This window comes from Leopardus geoffroyi, chromosome D2 (genome assembly GCF_018350155.1).
Source record: "Leopardus geoffroyi isolate Oge1 chromosome D2, O.geoffroyi_Oge1_pat1.0, whole genome shotgun sequence".
Taxonomy (NCBI): Eukaryota; Metazoa; Chordata; class Mammalia; order Carnivora; family Felidae; genus Leopardus; species Leopardus geoffroyi.
In genome coordinates this window covers 53,696,208-53,717,717 of record NC_059334.1, presented here as the reverse complement: position 1 = coordinate 53,717,717, position 21,510 = coordinate 53,696,208, and the positions used below count along the sequence as shown (strand labels likewise).

At 36.6% G+C, this 21,510-nt stretch overlaps 1 protein-coding gene across 9 annotated transcripts in view; it reads right to left on the bottom strand.

Annotated features, from left to right (window-relative positions):
* The window catches only part of EXOC6 (exocyst complex component 6), a 227,951-nt gene that overhangs the window by 26,898 nt on the left and 179,543 nt on the right, over positions 1-21,510 (bottom strand). For all 9 annotated transcript variants that reach the window (XM_045438226.1, XM_045438227.1, XM_045438232.1 and 6 more), the window contains one exon: positions 11,279-11,352. In XM_045438226.1, coding sequence (XP_045294182.1) covers positions 11,279-11,352 — 74 coding nt within the window. The remainder of the gene's footprint in view (positions 1-11,278; positions 11,353-21,510) is intronic.

Below are 21,510 nucleotides of genomic sequence, written 5' to 3'. Positions count from 1 at the left end.
CAACCGACTGAGCCACCCAGGTGCCCCCATACAAACAAAATTTTGCATGAACCTCCTAGAATCAATCCATGGTCCCCAGGTTAGAATCCCTGATCCACAGGTATGTAAGGGCCTTTATGCAATGCAATCTACATTTCACCAATTCCTGTCAATGAAGTTGAAGGCTGAGTGTAAAGAAAATCAATGCAAAGTTGCAAATCACTCCTAACAGATTTCTCTACAAAGTGGTAGAAAATGAAGAACAGCCCTGGTGAATGGCTGCCTAGTCTCCTCATGCAACACACACTGTACTGGGAAGCCCAGCTCTGCAATTCATCAGGGAAGAAAACGGCCTATGTGTTGATGACATATACAGTAAGAAAACAGATTTGTAAAGGGAGAAGTTTATGGTTGCCTCTTTAAAACGGCAGAGACTACACTGTTGTTCCAACTAAATGAGATCATACTGGATCAGGATATGAATAGAAAAAGTCAAGTTCCAGGAACTGATAAAGTTAAAAAACAAAAAACAAAAACCAAAAAAACCCACCTAAACTGAGGCGCCTGACTGGCTCAGTGGGTACAGCATCCAACTCCTGATTTTGGGGCAGTGAGTTTAAGCCCCACGATGGGTGTGGAGCCTACCTAAAAAAAGAAAACTCAACTAAAAAGAATTGATTTAATATTCAGAATGGTCCACGAACTCTTCTGAAGGAAGAGAAACTTCTGTGGGTATCTTTAATAAAAAGATGCATGCTTAGGGTCACAAAGTGACTTTTGAAAATGTATTCTTTAAATTATGTCGGATCAAAGAAGCAACAGAAGGTAAGAATATATTTAGGTGTAAAACTCCTCCTTTGCCTGTGAGGGAGGACTTGGGGGTCAAGTTAAAAAGTTAGGCTGAACAAAGTAGCTTTTGTCTCTGACCCCTTCTTGCTTTGTAGCTGTGGGTGCTTACAGCTAAGTTAGTGTGTAAAGTAAATCATCTGGGCAAGAAATTTCTACAAGTTCTAAAGGACTTAGAACTTTGTTCATCATATTTTTAGTACCACTAAATAGTAATACTCATTTTTCTTGGGTTTTTTTTTTTTTTTTGGTGGCAGTTTTGGCTTTAAGGTGCTTATTTTGGCAAGTATTAGATTTTCTGTCTTAAGGAAAGGTTCAATTAATCTGAAAAAAAGTCACTTCAATTATATTTCCTTTTCAACACTAAGGGACGCTCTTTACAACAAACAGAAAATATAGAACTTACCTTGATCATTTTATCAAATAATCTCTCCTTCAAAATGTTCCCATCTCGCATACAGTGTATTAAAAGGAAGAAAAGTAGCAAATATATCCTTTATTTTCCTGCGTGCATACTGTGGCTCAGTAACAACAGCCCTGATGATTCACTAAGGAATCCGACAACTGTTAGGATTTGAACTCCACATGAGCTGGTATTTTAATTTCCCACTTAAATCTTTTCATTCTTCAGGAGCAATCTTGTGTTACCGTTTCATGCTTCTTAAAAACAAGTTATTCTGTATGACTGACTGACTGGTTTACTGCAGCTAAGCAGCGTTAATCCTCTGGTAATTATCACCCTTCATAAAATCCTCCAAATGTTTTTTTTTGTTGTTGTTTTAAAGGGAAGTACAGCAAATTACTCTTGAAAATCTATTTTTCATCATTTTTGTATCATTTGCATTTTAATATTTAAATTTCATCTATCTATTGAAAGACTCATCTATTTGCTATCACAGCTCTCTTAATGAGACAGACAGTTCTAGGAATCTATAAAGGAATGCAATGGTGGTCCACATAATTCAGTGTTAAACTGTGTGCTGTAGAACACTGCTTTGCAAGACAGTAAGAGATTTTCATTTGTGAAAAGTATTCAGTACTCAAACAAGTTTGGGGGTAAAAGGGGAAACACCTTTACTCTAAGACTTCTCAAAGCCTTTAATGTGCTAATGAAATCATGAATTCACAGAGAGGGACAAAATATGTCGGATTTCTGAAATTTATTTGACCTTAATCTATTTTCTTCTTGACTCATTGTTCCAAACAATACTAGTTTAATAAATGCTCCTTTATTTAATTCTGCTTTATATTCAGTCATTGCTGATCACTTAATTAAGGTGTCTATTACCTTTGTCTAAATTCCTATAATTCTCCTGGCCAAAATATTTCTTTATCCATAAAAGAATAAGCAATTGGTTTTGGAGTGATGACAACATTTCTTAGAAATAACTTATATTACTATTTGAGTATCCATAATGATGACTGAGATAAATCAAGAAATGTCTGTTACAGTTTTACTTGACAAAGCACAGAAATGTATCATGTATTTTTACAAATACTCTTCTCAAAAAACAACTGAAATCGAAAAATAAAATTTACTGCTTTTCAAGTATATGTTTATATAGAATATCAACTTACATAGAATATCTCAATTCCTAATAAAGGTGTTTCTGTACCCCCCAAAATGCTTTTGGGTATAGCTAAAAAATGTGCATTCACTTATTCAACATGTACTGATTGTTCACTATGTGCCAAGAATAGCGTTTAGGCAATGGATGTGCAGCAGTGAACAAAAAAGGCATGATTCTTGTCCTTGTGGGCTTATAATTCAGCTTTTTCTTTTACATTGCCTGCACTGTTATGAATACTTACTCTAGAATTGTTTTGTTTTAAAAAATACCTTTGATGTGGTAAGACTATAGTTAGGCTGGTATTAAAAAACCTCAAACCTACAACTAATTTGCTCATGAGGAATGGCATGAACCATGAAATATAAGCACATAGTTAACTGGAAGGCAATAGAAACCATTTTACTTGTACATTAGAAGCACATATCATTTATATCTCACAGTCTTGTATTTTACAATTACTTTACATTAAAATGCTAGGAGATTCAGTTCTTTTCAAAAATTGGTGCTGGGTCAATTGGATAGCCATATGGAACAAAATGAATCTTGAGCCTCCACTCCATACCATGCTCAAAAATCAATTCCAGATGGACTATAAACCTAAATGTGAATGGTAAAACAATAAAACTTTTGGAAGAAAAAATAGAAACATATCTTTATAATTTCAGGGACAGGCAAGACTTCCTAAACAGGACATTAATAAGCACTAACCATAAAGGGGGAAATGGACTTCATTAAAAGTATGAACTTCTTTTCATCAAAAGGCACCAATAAGAGTAAACAGACAAATCACAGAGCAGGAGAAGACATTTGCAATACATATATTTGACAGAGGACTCATATTCAGAATAGACAAAGAACTTCTACAAATAAGTAAGAAATGGACAGTCCAATAGAAAAAAAAAAAAAGGCCAAAAAAAAAAAAAATTCCTGCACAGGTTATTTACAAAAGAGGATATTCAGATGAACAGTAATAGGGGTGCCTGGGTGACTCTTGATTTCAGCTCAGGTCATGATCTCATGGTTTGTGAGTTCGAGCCCCGCATCAGGCTCTGCGCTGGTGGCACAGAGCCTGCCTGTAATTCTGTCTCCCCCTTTCTCTGTCCCTCCCCTACTTGCTCTCTCTCTCAAAATAAATGAAAATAAACTTAAAAAACCCAAATGAACAATAATATGTGAAAAGGGATTCAATTTTATAAGTCAAATTTTAAAAATGCAGATTAAAACCACAATGTAAAACTACTGTATACCCACTGGAATGGCTATAAAGGAAGAGGCAGATAATACCAAATGACGACAAGGATGTAGAGCAGTAAGAATTCTTCTACACTGCTGGCTGAAGTATAAATTAGTACTCTTGTTTAGGAAAACTGCTTCACAGTATCTATTGTAACTGATCATATGCATATCCCCTGACATAGCAATTCCACTCCCAGGTAAACACCTTAATAGAAATTTGCCTGTATGTTTACCCAAAAACATGCAAACAAATGTTCATGTTAGTACAATTTGTAACAATAAAACTGCAATCTATCAATAGTAGAATGTATAAATTATGGTATGTTTTGTATGACAGACTGCACAGCAAAGGGAATGAAGGAACCATAACTACATGTAACAACATGGATAAATTTCACGAACATATTGAGCAAAAGAAGGCAGAACCTTCTAAAAAATTAATACTACATGATTTCATGTGTACAAAGTTCAAAATCAGGCTGAATTGATCTGTGGTGTCAGAGGTCATGAGGGGGTTACTCTTTGAGAGGGAGAACGGTAATGGCTGACAGAAGAACAGTAAGGGGAAGGGTCTCTCGAGGCACTTACTGCTCAAGTTTTCTTTCTTGATCTGGACGTTACTGAGATTATTTCAATTTGTGAAAATCAGCAACAGTACACTCAAGAATTGCCTGAATGTATGTTATACTTCAATAAAGCATCTATTTGAAAAGTGTTATGAGATGCAAATATATTTTGTGTAATTCAGATTCTTCAGAGGAATGATTACTCCTTTTTCCCCTAGTTTGCCTAAAATCAAATACTTGAAAACCAGATATAATCCTAGATGGGGAAAGGAATATTATAAGGTCACTTATGGCACAGAACTGTAACAGGAAGAAAACAATGGTAATTCCTGACTCATACCCAGGCTAACAGGAAATACATATTTGATTTTTCCTTTAAGGCTTTAGACTACATATTCCCAGATTTTTAAAAGGCTCTTCCTATGACAAGGTATCTGGTCCCTCACTAGAGCTGGAATTTTCTCTATATCTCTGCAATGTGTGTCTAAATCACTATGCAAAACTCAAGGCACCGTTTTAACAGCCCCAAAGCACGGTAGTCTAACCCAAATATGACACTTAACTAACGCAGTCTAAGAATTCCTAGCACGCTGTTGGTTCATTTGAGATTAACTAAAACTGCCAGACCTTTTTCATATTATAAGTCAGATTTTCTACATCTTGTATTTTTAAAAATTTAATTTAAAAATATTAAATACAGGGGGCACCTGGTTGGCTCAGTCAATAGAGCATGTAACTGGTTTTTTTTAATATTTATTTATTTTGAGAGAGAGAGAGCAAGCGAGCACGAGTGGGAGAGGGGCAGAGAGAAAGAAAGAGAGAGAATCCCAAGCAGGCTCTGCGCTATCAGTGCAGAGCCCAACACAGGGCTTGAACTCACCAGCCATGAAATCATGACCTGAGTCCAAATCAAGAGTCGGACACTTAACCGACTGAGCCACCCAGGCGCCCCAGAAGAGCAAGCGACTCTTGATCCCAGAATCATGAATTTGAGCCTCATGCTGGGTGTAGAGATTACTCTAAAAAAAAAAAAGTAAAAAACAGTATTTAATATTTTCCTTGCTAAATTTAACTTTGTTCGCTTTCACTTATCACTCAAGCCTACTAAGAACACTTTGATTCTGTCTTCTATCATCTTAGGTAACTCAGAGCTTTGTGTCATCTATACATATAATTCGTATTTCTTCTATGTATTTATTATCTGGGTTATTATTTTAAAAATATATTGATTCCAAACCGTCAAAGATAGACATCTAGAGGGTGCTTAAAGAAGCATTTCCCAAAGTATGTTTCATGTAATACAACCAAAACTGAGTAAGGGAGACGTTCTGTGATGAGTTTGGGAAATGCCGGGTTACTACAGAATTTCTCAGTCCTTACAATTCTAACGCACATGGTAAGTGTTTGAGAGGGAATTAGAGTATAAAATGTTTTTGAAACTTAGCTGACCTGGAAATGCCTTTAAAGAAATTTTTTCTCATCTTGAGAAATCAGTGTTCCCTGGAAAGACACTTTGAGAAATAAATACTGCTCAAGGGTAGTAATGATCCAAAGCCAACTTCTTTAGGCAAAAGACCGTTTTATTTTTATTTATTTATTATTATTTTTTTAAGTAGGCCCTATCTCCAATGTGGGGCTTGAACTCATAACCCTGAGATCACAAGTCACATGCTCTACTGACTGAGCCAGCCAGGTGCCCCAAGAGATCGTTTTATTAGCTTCAAATCCACCTAATTGCATTATTATCCAACCTACCTAAACTTCTTAATATTGTCTAAAAGTTTATCAAGACATTTGTTGAATGCAGCAATGATATCTTACAGTCTAATTTATCACAAAGTGAAACAGGATCAGGTAAAGAGGATTTAGTATTAGGATTAGTAAGCCATGGATGCTCAGTCTACTGTGAGAGTTATGTTCAGTAAGAAGCTATAAAGATGAGATTTAGATTTTGAAGTTTCCCACAAAATCGGCTACATTTTAAAAGTTTTGGTGATTAAAAACTAATCTTTAGTTACCTGAAAAATTCACTTACATGGGACACTTCCTTTTCTAATGATATTTAGTGAAATATTTCTGTGTATTAAGAATGAGTTATAGGGGTACCTGGCTGGCTCAGTTGGAGAGTACACAACTCTTGATCTTGGGGTTGTGAGTTCAAGCCACATGTTGGATTACTTAAAAAAATTAGTTATAAAAAATGATCACTGAATTCTGTATACCATATAGAGAGTATTATAATAAAAAAAGCTGGAATTCTTTAAGGCTTTCATACATTGTCAAAAAATTTTACAATTCATTTGAAATCCATTTGAAAGATTATTTAACAAGATAGACGGTCTTTATAGAAAATAGACACGTGTAAGTTTCCAAAGTTCTTCGTTCAGTGAATTAATTTCAGAACTGGGGGTAGGAGGATGATAGGATTTACTTACAAAAAAAGTTTACACATACATATTATATTAAAACAGCACATCTAAAATTGACTGAGACAGTACCTTCATATAATGCAGTCCCAGTACCACTAGTCCTCTGCATCGTCTATGGGGTAGAAGACCTTAAGATGTTGTTGAGATAACTGGCTTCCATTAGCAAGCATGTGATTGGCAGGATGATAAAGTCTTTTCACTCACAGGTCAGCTATTTCCTTTTCTTTAAAAGAGGGCAATTCTGATGATCCATCTTTTAGCTACAGTCTCTCATTGAGTCCCAATTCTCCTGCCTTCAGCTTTGATATGGTTCTAACTTTCCTCTTGTATCAGCTCATACTTGTCATCAACTCCTCTATTCAGAACAGCAAATATCAGGAGTTTGACCTCAGGGCAAAGTCCGGGTGGGCAGGTAAAATTTGACCACTGGACCTACTTCCTAATCTTTCATACCCAGCAATTCATGAAGCAGTATCAAATTCAAACTAAAAAACAGAAGCATGACCCCTTATAAGTACTATGAAAAGGGCTCTTTTGCCTTTCTAAGTATACTTGAAAAGAACTGTCAGCCACCCTATTAAGACAGAAATGGATCACAGACTAGAAAAAAAGAAGGAAAGGTGCAGAAACCCAACTGAAATGTAAATAAAAGTGTTAGCACCCTCTTTATGTTTGGTAATATAGTACTTCATATAAAAGGTATTAAAATAATATTCCATGAAATGTCTTTATGAAGTCAGGAACATTAAAACATTATTGAAACTTTAAGACATCTTTATTTAAATAACACTGACATCGGATACAAAAACTTCTATCACCTCATATGAAACATCAAAGACTGATTTTATTTTCAGTCAATTCCTATACTTGGCATTTCACCACTTAACTGTTTACAGATTAATTTGAAAAACAAATGTATATGAAAAATAACTATCTTTGTCAAGTTATTAAACCCAAGCTTCTAATACCGTAAAATTCAAGTATGTCTCAGTGGTCCGGCAGCTAAAGACAAAAATTAATAGCATCTTGTTTCAGGATACAAAAGTACAAAAATAAAGCATGATTAATTTTTAACATTAATAATCACGGAAAATTATTTTAGCCTCCTTTTAAAAACTAGGATAATACATTAAAAATGAGCTCATTAAAATTTATCCACTAGTAACTTCCACTGCATACTAAGTATCATACTTTTTTAAAGTTTATTTATTTATTTTGAGAGAGAGAGGGGGGAAGGGGCAGAGAGGGAGAGAACCCCAAGCAGGCTCCACGCTGCCAGAGCAGAGTCAGAAGTGAGGCTCGATCCCACAAGCCAGGGGATCATGACCTGAGCTGAAATCAAGAGTCAGATGCTTAACTGACAGAGCCACCCAGGTGCCTCTAAATATCATACTTTAAAACAGTGGTTTTTTAGTGTTTTTTTTTTAATATTTATTTATTGAGAGAGAGAGAGAGAGAGAGAGAAAGAGAGAGAGAGAACAAGTGGAGGGGCAGAGAGAAAGGGAGAGAGGGAATCCCAAGCAGGCTCTGCACTGTCAGCGCAGAGTGCAGAACTCACGAACCGTGAGATCATGACCTGAGCTGAAATCAAGAGTCGGACGCTTAACTGACAGAGCCACCCAGGCACACCAAAACTGTGTTTTATATTAAATAGTTATTTCTATATAAATCTTTAACAGCTTTACATGTGTCATAATAGATTTCAGAATTCTAAATATTTCCGATATATTTTTTTTATTCACTTAAAAGTTTCTTAAAAAGTTACACTAATGAGGAAGAGTTAACCAGGACTTAATGTCTGTAAGTGCACCTACATGAAAAGTAAATTCAACCCAAAAGACTTGAGATTTTTATTAATATTTCTAAGTATGCCTTAATAATAATTCCATGAGGGAATGCTTTACATAGGGTTGTAAAAAGGCCTTCTTTGGTGTCTTTGAAGGAAGAAAGTACCTGGGATAAGAGTTTTAATCTGCACTGAGCCAACCACCTATCTGAACAAATCAAAGAACAGAATTTTTACACACAGTTTCAAAAACTATGTGGTCCTATTCACAACTCTTCAATGAGATTACCAACTAGTTAACACCATACAAATTCATACAAAACTAAGAAAGTATCACATAATAAATTTCAAATTTTCTGGGAACAGATTATTCGTATATAATGGGAGATATCCTCAAATTACATACTCGTTAGCTTGGAGAACATATTCATGTCCTTGTAACAGGGAAACTTAACCCCAGTCCATGGCTGTAACCTAACTGAGAAATGAACATACAACCAAGCCTATTTCCAGCTTGCTAAAGGATTCCATTTTTTGTATTAGATCATCTTATTCAGGGCAGTAAGACTGCGACAGAGAGAATTCCTAAAAGAAATAGGCCTACCTTCAACAGAAAGAATACCTTCTAGTAAACTAGAATAAAAGTTCAGAGTCTACCTTCTTCATTTTCTACTGTCTTCTCCAACTTAGTAAGGCTAATCATTTACAGATCTAGGTCATCCATAACATTGTTCCTGGTGTGGCATAACACATGAGCATTGACTGAAGACAGAAATAAATATTAACATATATGTTCAGTGCTTTACAGATAAAATTGGGAGACAGGAATAATTTTTTCAGTTTCCTTCAAAACCTATCTTGAAGATATACCATTTATATCCACATGACTCACTGTCCTGTAAGTATTCCTAAGCAGTTTGTGGGTGTTTTGTTTCTCTAAAAGAGTTTTAAGCTCCACAAGAACTAAACTCTCTCTTATATTATTTTTGTGTCTATTTCAACCACATCACCTCTCTCCAAGTAATCAGTACATAGTAATACATGTTTATAGAACACTGGTTTGGAATTAAAGCAAAAACACCTCTATTCTTAAACATTTACTGAAATCACAATTCCTTAACTGCTCAAATTGGTCCTGCTCTAAACATCACTGTTGGTAGAGTCTATTTATATCAATGGTGGGGCCCCATCTTCAGTCATCTCCATCCCCAAAGGGGCTTGGACCATTAATAAACTAATAATCATAGTGTTGTTGTTGTTTTTTAAGATTTTATTTTTAAGTAATCGCTATAACACCCAGTGTGGAGCTTGAACTCACAACCCCTGGATCAATAACCACATGCTCTACCAGCTAAGCCAGCTAGGTACCTCCACAGTGGCTTTGTTTTAATTCCATCTCCATTTGGTTCTTCTTGTCAAGGGCAGCAGTCACTCCTGTTGTCAATTTTGTATCCCTGAGCCCTCTACCTTGGATCCACCCCCCCTCCATACTCCTGTGCCTCTCAGCTCTATTAAATTCCTTAAGCTTAAGATTAAGAAAAAAAAAAAAGGAGGAGGGGGGAAAGAGGAAGAAAGAAATAATAAGAAAAAATATGGGAAAGATGGATAAAGGGTAATAGGAACTAAATAAAATGACAAGTGTAGAAATGTCAAAGAGTAGTAAAATGATTAGAAGAGATTAAAAATGATTAGGAGATATTATATTGGGGCACCTGGGTGGCTCGGTGGTTTAAGCATCTGACACTTGATTTCGGTTCAGGTCACGATCTCACAGTTTGGGAGTTTGAGCCCCACATTTGGCTCCATGCTGATGGTGCACAGCCTGCTTGGGATTCTCTCTCCCTCCCTCTCTGCCCCACCCCTGCTCTCTCTCTCTCTCTCTAAATAAACTTTGAAAAATTATCATATTTCTTACTCAGAGTTACATGACCAGAAAAGAATTATGTTAATGTATAATTACCTTTTTAAAAGTAGTTTTATCCTTTTTTCTGGAGGCATACAGATAATTTACTGAAAAAAAAACATTCTTGGGGCACCTGGGTGGTTCAGTCAATTAAGCATCTGACTCTTGATTTCAGCTCAGGTCATGATCTCATGGGTTCAGGAGATCGAGCCCCACGTCTGGTTCTGCACTGACAGCTTGGAGCCTGCTTGGGATTCTCTCTTTCCCTCTCTCTCTGTTTGTGCATGCGCACGTGTGTGTGCTCTCTCTTTCTCAAAATAAACAAACATTTAAAAAAAGCATTCTTTATCACTGGCAAAATATTAAGCAAGGGGCTCCTTTCTACACTGTAATAATTTACATTTGACTTGGGTCCTGACACTAATTATATCACCAATTTTCATATAGGACCATGAAATCATTAAGAAATAACTCAAACTTCAGGGGTGCCTGGGTGGCTCAGTTAGTTGAGCATCTGACTCTTGACAGCAGCTCAGGCTGTGATCAAGATCATGCTGAGTGTGGAGCCTGCTTGGGATTCTCTTTCTCCCCCTCCCTCTACATCTTCCCTGCTTCACACACATGCACTTTCTCTCTCTCAAAATAAATATATAAACATTAAAAAAAAAAAACAACAAAGAACTCAAATTTCAAGTGTCATTACACCAAAGTATAAAGTTATTTAGTCATGTGCTTAGAAGGTAATGACCAAGTTAGATATTCACCAATGAGAATGTTCCATGAGGTTGAGACACCAAATAGAAATAGAAGTTCAGAGAGAAGGGCCAAACTCATAGTTATCAAAGAAGCAATTTTTCAAAGAAAGGTTGTTTCAAGGCAAAAGAGCAAGCATTCCTGTAGCATTAGAAAAAAAAAGGCAACAGTTGATGGCAATAAGTGAGAACTACATTATTACATCTTACTTGTCTGAGGTCAATGAATGCTAGCTGCAGGGTATCCCCCTGGAATCCTGGCACAGGCTCAGAGCTGGCAAACACTATTTAAAAAAAAAGAATAAAAACAAGATTGTGAAATATACAAGGATTTAGCCACTAAATTAATTTCTACTCATTACAAATGTATTATAATATTTACACATAATCATTTCAAATGAAGACTATTTATGGCCTTCAATTTCCACTACTAAGAATGCTCTCCACACCCATTACCACAAATATTTTAATAATTTTAAACTTCTAATCTACCATTTAATCACTGTAATCCTTAATTACAATAAATTTAGAATGGTTATCCCAGAAAAAGTTCAAGAGTAGTAATATACTTCAATCAAGAAAATTTTTCTGACTCTATTTAGCCTTAGGTGAATGATTATAGAAGCATTTTGAAACTATACCAATTCCATGGCTGTCAACATATTTCAAAAATTCTCCTTTGTTACAGAACATGCTTATAAAAATCCTACCTCTAGCTAAAAGCAATAATGGGCAGACACATAAAAAGTCAGCTTTATACGCAGACAACAGGTAAAGTGTTCTAAGTAGCAAAATGACGATGATGCAGGAATGTCTGTTCATGTCTAATAATTTTTTTCCATAGAAGGAATCTCATCTCTTTAAAAACTAAAAAATACTCTAAAACTGAAAAATACTTCAAACTTTTTTTCAACTGTTTTTTTACTTGAAAATTTTTAATACTAGTAACATAGCTTGTTTAGTTACATTGAAGACAATTCCAGTATTAGTTATTTTGAAGACAAAAGACTTTTATCTCACAAAAAAGACCTTCTCACTTTACATGAAAGCTTCTCTGATAAAAGAATGCCAGCAAGCATTCTCTCTCCTCATTAATATCCGAGTTTTCCTAAAAAACATTACAGATTTTTCATTTATGAATTTATGTAAGTCAGTATTTTAGAAGCCATTTAAATTTTCAACCTATATATATAGTTCTTGGAATAACAAAAATAATTCTAAGTTCAGTGCATTGTATGTGAAATATAGTTTAGAATGGCTCAGAATCATGTATTTGAAATTAAATACATGAAAGCTTAGCATAGCTTAATTTATCTGGTACTTTTAGGGAATGAAAATGTCAAAATAAGTTTTTGTTGCTGCTCTTGTTTAAAGATAGTGTTAATTTTGCTTTAAGCATTAAAACTTTTTATTTTTTATTTTTTTCCAATATATGAAATTTATTGTCAAATTGGTTTCCATACAACACCCAGTGCTCATCCCAAAAGGTGCCCTCCTCAATACCCATCACCCACCCTCCCCTCCCTCCCACCCCGCATCAACCCTCAGTTTGTTCTCAGTTTTTATTTTTTATTTTTATTTTTTAATTTTTTTTTTAACGTTTATTTATTTTTGAGACAGAGAGAGACAGAGCATGAACGGGGGAGGGTCAGAGAGAGAGAGGGAGACAAGAATCTGAAACAGGCTCCAGGCTCTGAGCTGTCAGCACAGAGCCCGACGCGGGGCTTGAACTCACGAACTGCGAGATCATGACCCGAGCTGAAGTCGGACGTTTAACCGACTGAGCCACCCAGGCGCCCCTGTTCTCAGTTTTTTGTTTTTTTTTTGTCAACGTTTATTTATTTTTGGGACAGAGAGAGACAGAGCATGAACGGGGGAGGGGCAAAGAGAGAGGGAGACACAGAATCAGAAACAGGCTCCAGGCTCTGAGCCATCAGCCCAGAGGCCGACGCGGGGCTCGAACTCACGGACCGCGAGATCGTGACCCGGCTGAAGTCGGACGCCTAACCGACTGCGCCACCCAGGCGCCCCCTGTTCTCAGTTTTTAAGAGTCTCTTATGCTTTGGCTCTCTCCCACTCTAACCTCTTTTTTTTTTTTTTTTTTTTTTTCCTTCCCCTCCTCCATGGGTTTCTGTTAAGTTTCTCAGGATCCACATAAGAGTGAAAACATATGGTATCTGTCTTTCTCTGTATGGCTTATTTCACTTAGCATCACACTCTCCAGTTCCATCCATGTTGCTACAAAGGGCCATATTTCGTTCTTTCTCATTGCCATGTAGTACTCCATTGTGTATAGAAACCACAATTTCTTTATCCATTCATCAGTTGATGGACATTTAGGCTCTTTCCATAATTTGGCTATTGTTGAGAGTGCTGCTATAAACATTGGGGTACAAGTGCCCCTATGCATCAGTACTCCTGTATCCCTTGGGTAAATTCCTAGCAGTGCTATTGCTGGGTCATAGGGTAGGTCTATTTCTAATTTTCTGAGGAACCTCCACACTGCTTTCCAGAGTGGCTGCACCAATTTGCATTCCCACCAACAGTGCAAGAGGGTTCCCATAAGCATTAAAACTTTTTAATCTTAAGTATTTTTTGATGGAATTTTAAACTGTAACATAATACTTCCTTTGGTTTTAAACTTTTTTTTTGAGTATTCTAAATATTATTCAAACATTTCTTAATTCTCTGGATTACTGTTAAGAACATTTTTTATTCTGTACAGTACAATACATTCCCAGGGCTGCTGCAGTATTAAGGTCCTTTATTTATTTATTTATTTATTTATTTATTTATTTATTTAAATAGCTCAGAATGCTGTGCTGTTTGAGTACTTGTATCTAGCCTTTATAATTTTTCTGCCTTCTCTCTTGCAGTTTTAACATCAATTCTTACTCCCTGCTCTCTCACTCATCTTATTAATATAGTCTTAAACTGGCCAGTCAGCTAATCAACTACTAGAATTGTGTCTAAAGAGCAAATACAGCCTGAGCAGGGGCCTCTCCCACAAGTAAGGTAAATAGGTTTTATATATGCCTTTGAGTATATGTACTTTTCTAGTAAGAGTAACCTTTTTGCTACTCAGAGGTGTATCATTTTTTCCCTTTACTTCTTGGTTCTCTGCTATGTACTTAACTACATATGTAGTTACGGCCACTAGATAGGTGACTCGTTAGATAGATAGGTGACTCACTTTTCTCAGGCCCCCTATTTCCAGAAACTACGATTTACTGAGCAAATCCAGCCACACTTCTCAATATTTAGTGTAATTCATTCACATCATTGCCTTTTCGTACAGCGAAGAGTAGCATACTTTCATACTGTAGCAACCCCATCACCCCCAACCATGTCCCCAGTAATTGAGTTGTCTTTCTCTAGTACCATCAGGTCTTAATTGAAAAATTATAAGCAAAATTATAATAACCTATTAAAAGTAAAAGTATTTTTTTAATGTTTACTTATTTTGAGAGAGAGTGTGTGTGTGAGTCAGGAGAGAGGCAGAGAGAGAGAGAGAAGAGAGAATTCTAAGCAGGCTCTGCACAGACAGCGTGGGGGTTGATCTGAAGAACTGTGAGACCATGATCTGAGCCAAAATCAAGAGTCAGACACTTAGTTGACTGAGCCACCCAGGTGCCCCAAAAGTACTTTTTAATTTAAAAAGTAAAAAGTAGTTTTCTTAAGACCACCCAGTATATTGTTGGCTGTTTTGACCACAATCTCAGGCTACTGTTTCCAAGTAACAGTTCACTATGAATCCCTAATGGTTTCCCACCAAGGCTGTAAATGTTAGCTCAGCTTCTACCATTTCCACGTATACATACCCATACACAGAAAATAAATACTTCCTTTAACACAAGGAGACTTACTTTATATATCAGGCATAAAAATAAGCTCAATTTCAATTATTATCTAATTCTCCCAGACTTCTCTCCCAGATTAAGATTAATATCTTAATCTACCAGAATTTTTCTGGACTGAAAATAATCTGTCATTTTCTTCTCTTTCAGAAGTTCCTATTTAAGGCACTGTAGTTTAAGCCCCATTACTTGGCATCAAACCAAAGAGCTTAGTGTCAAAATTATAATAGTACCATACATTTAAATAGCACCTCACAGTTTACAAAGCACTTTCTCACACACCACCTACTTTGATCATCACAATAACTTATTTTAGTAAATAGGACATGCAGATGATGGATCATAAAATCTTGCAGCTAGAAGAGAAACTCCCTTTAAAATACTTTCACTAGTCTTCTGAAGGCTTTTAAAAGCCACTCAGTACTTCATTTCATAGATTAAAAAATTAAACATGTCGTGACATTCCCAGGATCACATAGCTAATCTAGATCTCCTAGCATTCAATCCACTGGTCCAGAATCTGATTAAATAGCCTCTATCTTTTATCCTATCTCTCACAAGAACCTAACTAATATGGAAGTGCCACTTACTAATTTATAGCTCTCAGGCTTCTTCTCAAATATTTTCTAGGGATAGAAGACAATTTAGCAATCTGATAGTCATCTGGTACCGAGGACCATTTGTAATTACATGCTATTCAATTTGTTCAATGGCTTCATATTTTTTTCTTCTTTAAAACTCAAATTCACTCAGTCCTGTTGTCTCTACCTTCTGAAACATCTTGAGTCTGAATCTGACTCTACCTTAGTCCAAGCTATCTTCTTGCTTGGATGTTAACACACACTCCTTTCTGATCTCTCTGCTTCTTCTGTGCCACTCTTCCATCCACTACTCCCTGTGTGATTTATGTAAGATATAAATGTGATTGGTGCCACTTCATAGTTTAACATTTTTTCAATGGTTCCCCATCACCTTCATAATAAAGCAAGACAAAAAAGGTCCTTTATAATCTGGCCTGTGCCTATCTCTTTAGCCTCATCTCTTACCACTTCCCTAGGAGCACCTTAAACTCTTTCTATACCAAACTACTTGCACTTCCTTGCATATGCCACAGTCCCTTTCCATAGTTTCTGTTATCCTTCTGCCTGGAGCAGCCTTTCTCCCCTTCTTTTCCATCAGATAACTCTTACTTATCCTTCCATTCAATCATCACCTTCAGTGAAAAACTTCCATTATCCTACAAGCTGGGTGAGTCTCTCCTTGTTCTCACTGCAACTTCCTGTGCACAGGCTAACCACACCACCCATTTTGCTATCTTTTAATTGTTTGCCTTTCTCCTCTTCTTTTCCATCAGATAACTCTTACTTATCCTTCCATTCAATCATCTTCATTACCCCACAGGCTGGGTTAGCCTCTCTACACCACCTATTTTGCTATCTTATAATTGTTTATCTGTCTGGGTCTTCCCACCTGACCAGGAACTCCCTAGGGTAGAGAATGTATTTTCATTTCCACATCCCTATCACCTAGCACGATGCCTGACATGTAATGAGTAGTCAATAGAAGTTTCTTAAATGAATGAAGGAAAACTGAACAAATGAACAAATACATTCTAAAAGGATGCTATCCAGTCTTGGTAATTGATATATTATGTAGCTTGTTGTTTAGCTCATGAATGGCGCTGTCCAATAGAATGTTATTCAATAATGGAAATGTTATGTATCTGCACTTAACTGAATTTTTAGTTAATTTAATAGCCACATATGGCTAATGGACTGTAGAGCTAAAACATTCTGTGTTTATATACTACATTTATTTCAAAATAATTGAGGATGGCTCAAAAACATTAGGGGTATTGTTTTTACTAATTAAAACTAAATTGTTGAGTTCTTCCACTAAACAAGAAACTTGTGAGACGCAGAGATCATTTCTTTTACTTTTATATAATCCATGTCTGGTGTATCGGAAATATCCAGTAAATGTGTTGAATGAATGAATGAAAATAAAAATAATTCATTTCTCTGCCGACTCCATAAAACGGTCATCCCCTGACACTTGCAGTGCAGCTCTTCCTGCCCATGGGTCCTGTCCCTGTGCTTTAATAAAATCACCTTTTTGCAGCAAAAAAAAAAAAAAAAAAAAAAAAATTCATTTCTATTAATATTGCCTATTGGTCCTAATAATTTTATTTTTTTTAATTTTAAAAAATGTTTATTTATTTTTGAGAGAGAGAGAGACAGAACATGAGCGAGGGAAGAGCAGAGAGGGAGGGAAACACAGAATCCGAAGCAGGCTCCAGGCTCTGAGCTGTCAGCACAGAGCCCGACATGGGGCTTGAACTCACAAAGGCGAATTTATGACCTGAAGTTGGACACTTAACCGACTGAGCCACCCAGGTGCCCCAATGGTCCCAATAATTTTAGAGATAGATTTCAACCTCTGAAGTTTTAAAGCACTGAATATTAATTTTTGGAATCCCTTTAAGTATTATCTTCAGATTCCTTCTTGGCTCATCCAGATCCTCATTTTGTATATGATTTGTCATATTTTGGGGTTTCTAGGTTTTCCCTCCAGTCATCTTTTCACTATTTCTATTTAATAACCCTACTTTCCTATTATGATATCTGTGTCTGTGTCACTTAGCCATGCCATGAGGGGTATTTTTAAAAAACACGAATTGGGGGTGCCTGGATGGTTCAGTCCGGTTAAGCATCAGACTCAATTTTAGTTCAGGTCATGAGCTCATGGTTCATGAGTTCAAGCCTTGCATCAGGCTCTGTGCTGACAGCAAGGAGCCTGCTTGGGATTCTCTTTCTCTCCCTTTGTCTCTGCCCCTCCTCTGCTTGTGCTATCTTTCTCTCTTTCAAAATGAATTAAAAACCAACAAACAAACAAACACGCATTGATCCTGGTCTTCCAATAAAATTTAAAAATAGTTTCCAGGAAAAAAAAAGTTTCTGGGCTTTCTAAAGTTTTGTTTTTTGTTTTTGTTTTTTTAGGGGGGTCAGAAAAAGGCAGCAGAAAGAGTGAGAGAATCTCAAGCAGGCTCCATGGTCAGCATGAATCCTGACATGGGGCTCACTTCTACAACCGTGAGACTATGACTTGGGCTGAGATCAAGAGTCTGAGGCTTAACTGACTGAGCCACCCAGGTGCCCAAAAAGATTTTGTTTTTAAGTAATACCTTCACCCAACGTGGGTGGGGCTTGAACTTACATCCCCAAGACCAAGACTCTCATGCTCCACTGACTGAGCCAGCGAGGTACCCCTAAAGTATTTTTTTTAATGTTTACTATTTATTTTTGAGAGGGGGGAAGGGGTAGAGAGGAAGACAGAGGATCCTAAATGGACTCTGTACTGACAGCAGAGAGCCCAACGAGAGGCTCTAATTCATGAACCATGAGATAATGACCTGAGCCAAAGTTGGACACTTAACTGACTAGGTCACCCAGGAGCCCTAATCTTTTTTTTTTTTTTTTCCTTAAATAAAGCTAGTATAAAACTTTGGGGGGTTTTCCCCTCTTTTTTTAAACATTTATCTATTTTGAGAGAGAGAGAGAGAGAGAGCGTGCACACATGTGGAACAGCACAGAGATGGGAGGGGCAAAGAGAGAGGGAGAGAGAATCCTAACCAGGCTCTGCCTTATCAGCACAGAGCCCTACACAGAGCTCAATCCCATAAACTGGGAGATCATAACCTGAGCTGAAATCAAGAGTCAGACACCTAACTACTAAGCCACACAGGCACCCCTGGGTTTTTTTTTCTCTTAAATGTCCAATTTGACCATTTATTTTTTGAAAGCAAAATAACTTCATGATATACTCATTTCCTCTTATTTTATGCTAGAATATGGAACTTCATAATAATAAATGATCCAAAGTTTTAAAATACCCTAAAAGAAAGACTAGAAAGGGAGATGTCTGATCTTACTGGGAAGGTCATTTAAAATAACAGAGTAAACCTCTGCTATATCAACCTAACCAGGAAGAGGACAAGTCTGAATTAATTTAGAAGAAAACTGAAAGCAAAATATAATACATGCTATGTAAACTGTGATTATAATGACCAAAAAATGTCTTCCAAATTATCCATTTCTTAAGTTTTAAGATACTAAAGAATATTTGTAGATAAAAACACAAGTTATTTGTATATATAACAAAGCAATTTGCCTTCAGGATCTAAATAAAGACGTGCAGGGTTTGGTATGGGAGTACAAAGACTGCTAGGATGTCAGATTGTAAGTATATATCCTGGCATGAAAGTATAAAACCTTCCCTGAAATTAAATACAGAGGAAATAAGTCCTTAAACAATCTTGTCCTAGGCAGACAGCTATTTTTACTGTGGGGTAGGGAATGTGCATTATTTGGACAACATCTACACAGGACATGTAGAATTGTCAGGGGGTGGGGGGGGGGGAAGGGAAAGAAAGAGTCATAAGAGCAAAAAGACCAAAAGAATTGACAAATGATTGAAAGAGAGGGTGAGGAGGTGAGGCTAGTCTGAAGACTGCCTGTGGATGGCAAAGCAGGGGCATATAAAATGGAATAATTTTGTAACTAAATAAAATGACTGAAAATAGTCTGCATATTGAAGAGATTCCTTATAATTCTGTTTCTTGCTAGAGCTGAAGATTTAAAGTAGCTAGGTAGAACTCAAATTTTGGCTAGGCAAAGAAAGTATTTGAAGTGCACCAGTTGTGTCATTAGAAGGAATGACTAAGAGCACCATCTAGTGGTTTTTCTGATCATGAAGAACTCATGCCTGGGAGTCGAGGGTCTTATTAGAATTCTTGAGTCTTAGACTTATATTGTTACATGTGGTTGGCAGCAATGGGATATAAGCCTCTAGGACCAAATGCCCCTCTACATTCATCACCTCACTTTTATATAAAGTAGTATCTAATCATCGCTCCTGGAATTAAATATGGGCAAAGTAGTCTTATCTGATACCTTATGTCTATTAAAACCAGGATCAATTCACAGAGGCAAAATAGCATCCAGAAAGAGACACTGGGCTGGCGTCTGGGTGGCTCAGTATGTTGAGCAACTTTGGCTCAGGTTGTGATCTCACAGTTTGTGAGTACAAGCCCCACATCAGGCTTGCTGCTGTCAGAGCAGAGCCTGCTTTCGATCCTCTGTTCCCTGCTCTCTGCTCCTCCTTTGTTCATGTTCTCTCTCAAACAAAAACAAAAACAGACAAAAACAAACAAACAAACAAAAACAACAGCAACAGCAACAACAAAACTAAACTAAAAAGAGGCACTGGGGCGTCTGCGTGACTCAGTCAGTTAAGCGTCCGACTCTTGATTTTTGCTCAAGTAACGATCTCAGGGGTTCATGAGTTAGAACCCTGCACTGGGCTCTACACTGACAGCTGCTTGGGATTCTCTCTTTCCCTCTCTCTATGCCCCTCCTCTGCACACTCTCACTCTGTCTCTCAAAATAAATAAATAAACTTAAAAAAAAGAGAGAGATACGAAAATACTGTTCTATGGATATATCCACACAATTTTCCCTGAATCCTTTCATTTGGAGGTATAGATCTCTTTTCAAGACTAGCATTAAGAGGCCTTGAGGTCAAAGCCGTGTGTGCGTGCACAAAGACACACACAATCCATAAAGAGCCTTCATCTTTTTTTTTTAAGTGGGCTAAGCCTTTATCCAAATTGAAAAAGACCAAGGCCTTTACATCTAGAGATTCATCTGTTCCTCAATAACTCACCATTGAAGCAGAGGCTAGTACTCTTCAATCTGGAGCTTTTCTAATACCTACGGATTTAAGATGTTAAACTCTTAGGAATGGATAACCTCATTTGGATATTTATATAGAATGTATGAAAAAGGACATTCTAGATCTATTTTGGGGTACTTCAACTCTTTCTGATTGCCTGATGCTCTGGAAATACTCTATTTTGTTAGTGATGTAAAAGATTTCAGAGATACCTTTATAAAAACTTAAGAGGACATTTTGATCTTTTCCTCTATGCATTTGCATTTGTAAGGAACCTATGTCGGGGCCCAATATATAACAGGTGTTTAATAAGTACAAAACAAAAGCACACATAAGATTTAGAACATCTGCTTCATACCAAGCGTGGAAAATCCTCTTCCAACCAAGAAGCAATTTCTCTTGAAGTTATACAAAGTCTATTATAGGATCAAAGGTTCTATGCAGCTTTCAGAGGCAGCTACATTTGCAATTCCAAATGGACGCCTTCCTGACTTCTCCAGACAGGTAGTTATAGTAGCATTGTGGGTTATAGTCAAGTTAATCAAAAGTATCCACTTCATTCATGCATAGACCCTACCTCATATTCTTAATCTATATAAATTTTTCTCTAAATTAGGTCTACTTCTTATACTTTCTCACAGTACCAAATACTTTCAAAAAATTTAACAATTTACAATCATATTTACCAGGTGCAATTATTTAATGATTGCCTCCCCTGGGGTTAAATCCCAAGACAGTAACAATCTTTTCTATTTTGTTTATCGTTGTGTTGCCTAAATACCAAACACACAGTAGATAAGGAATTAATTAGTGTATTACTCCAAAGCTCCACATTGCTTTGCCTTAAATTTT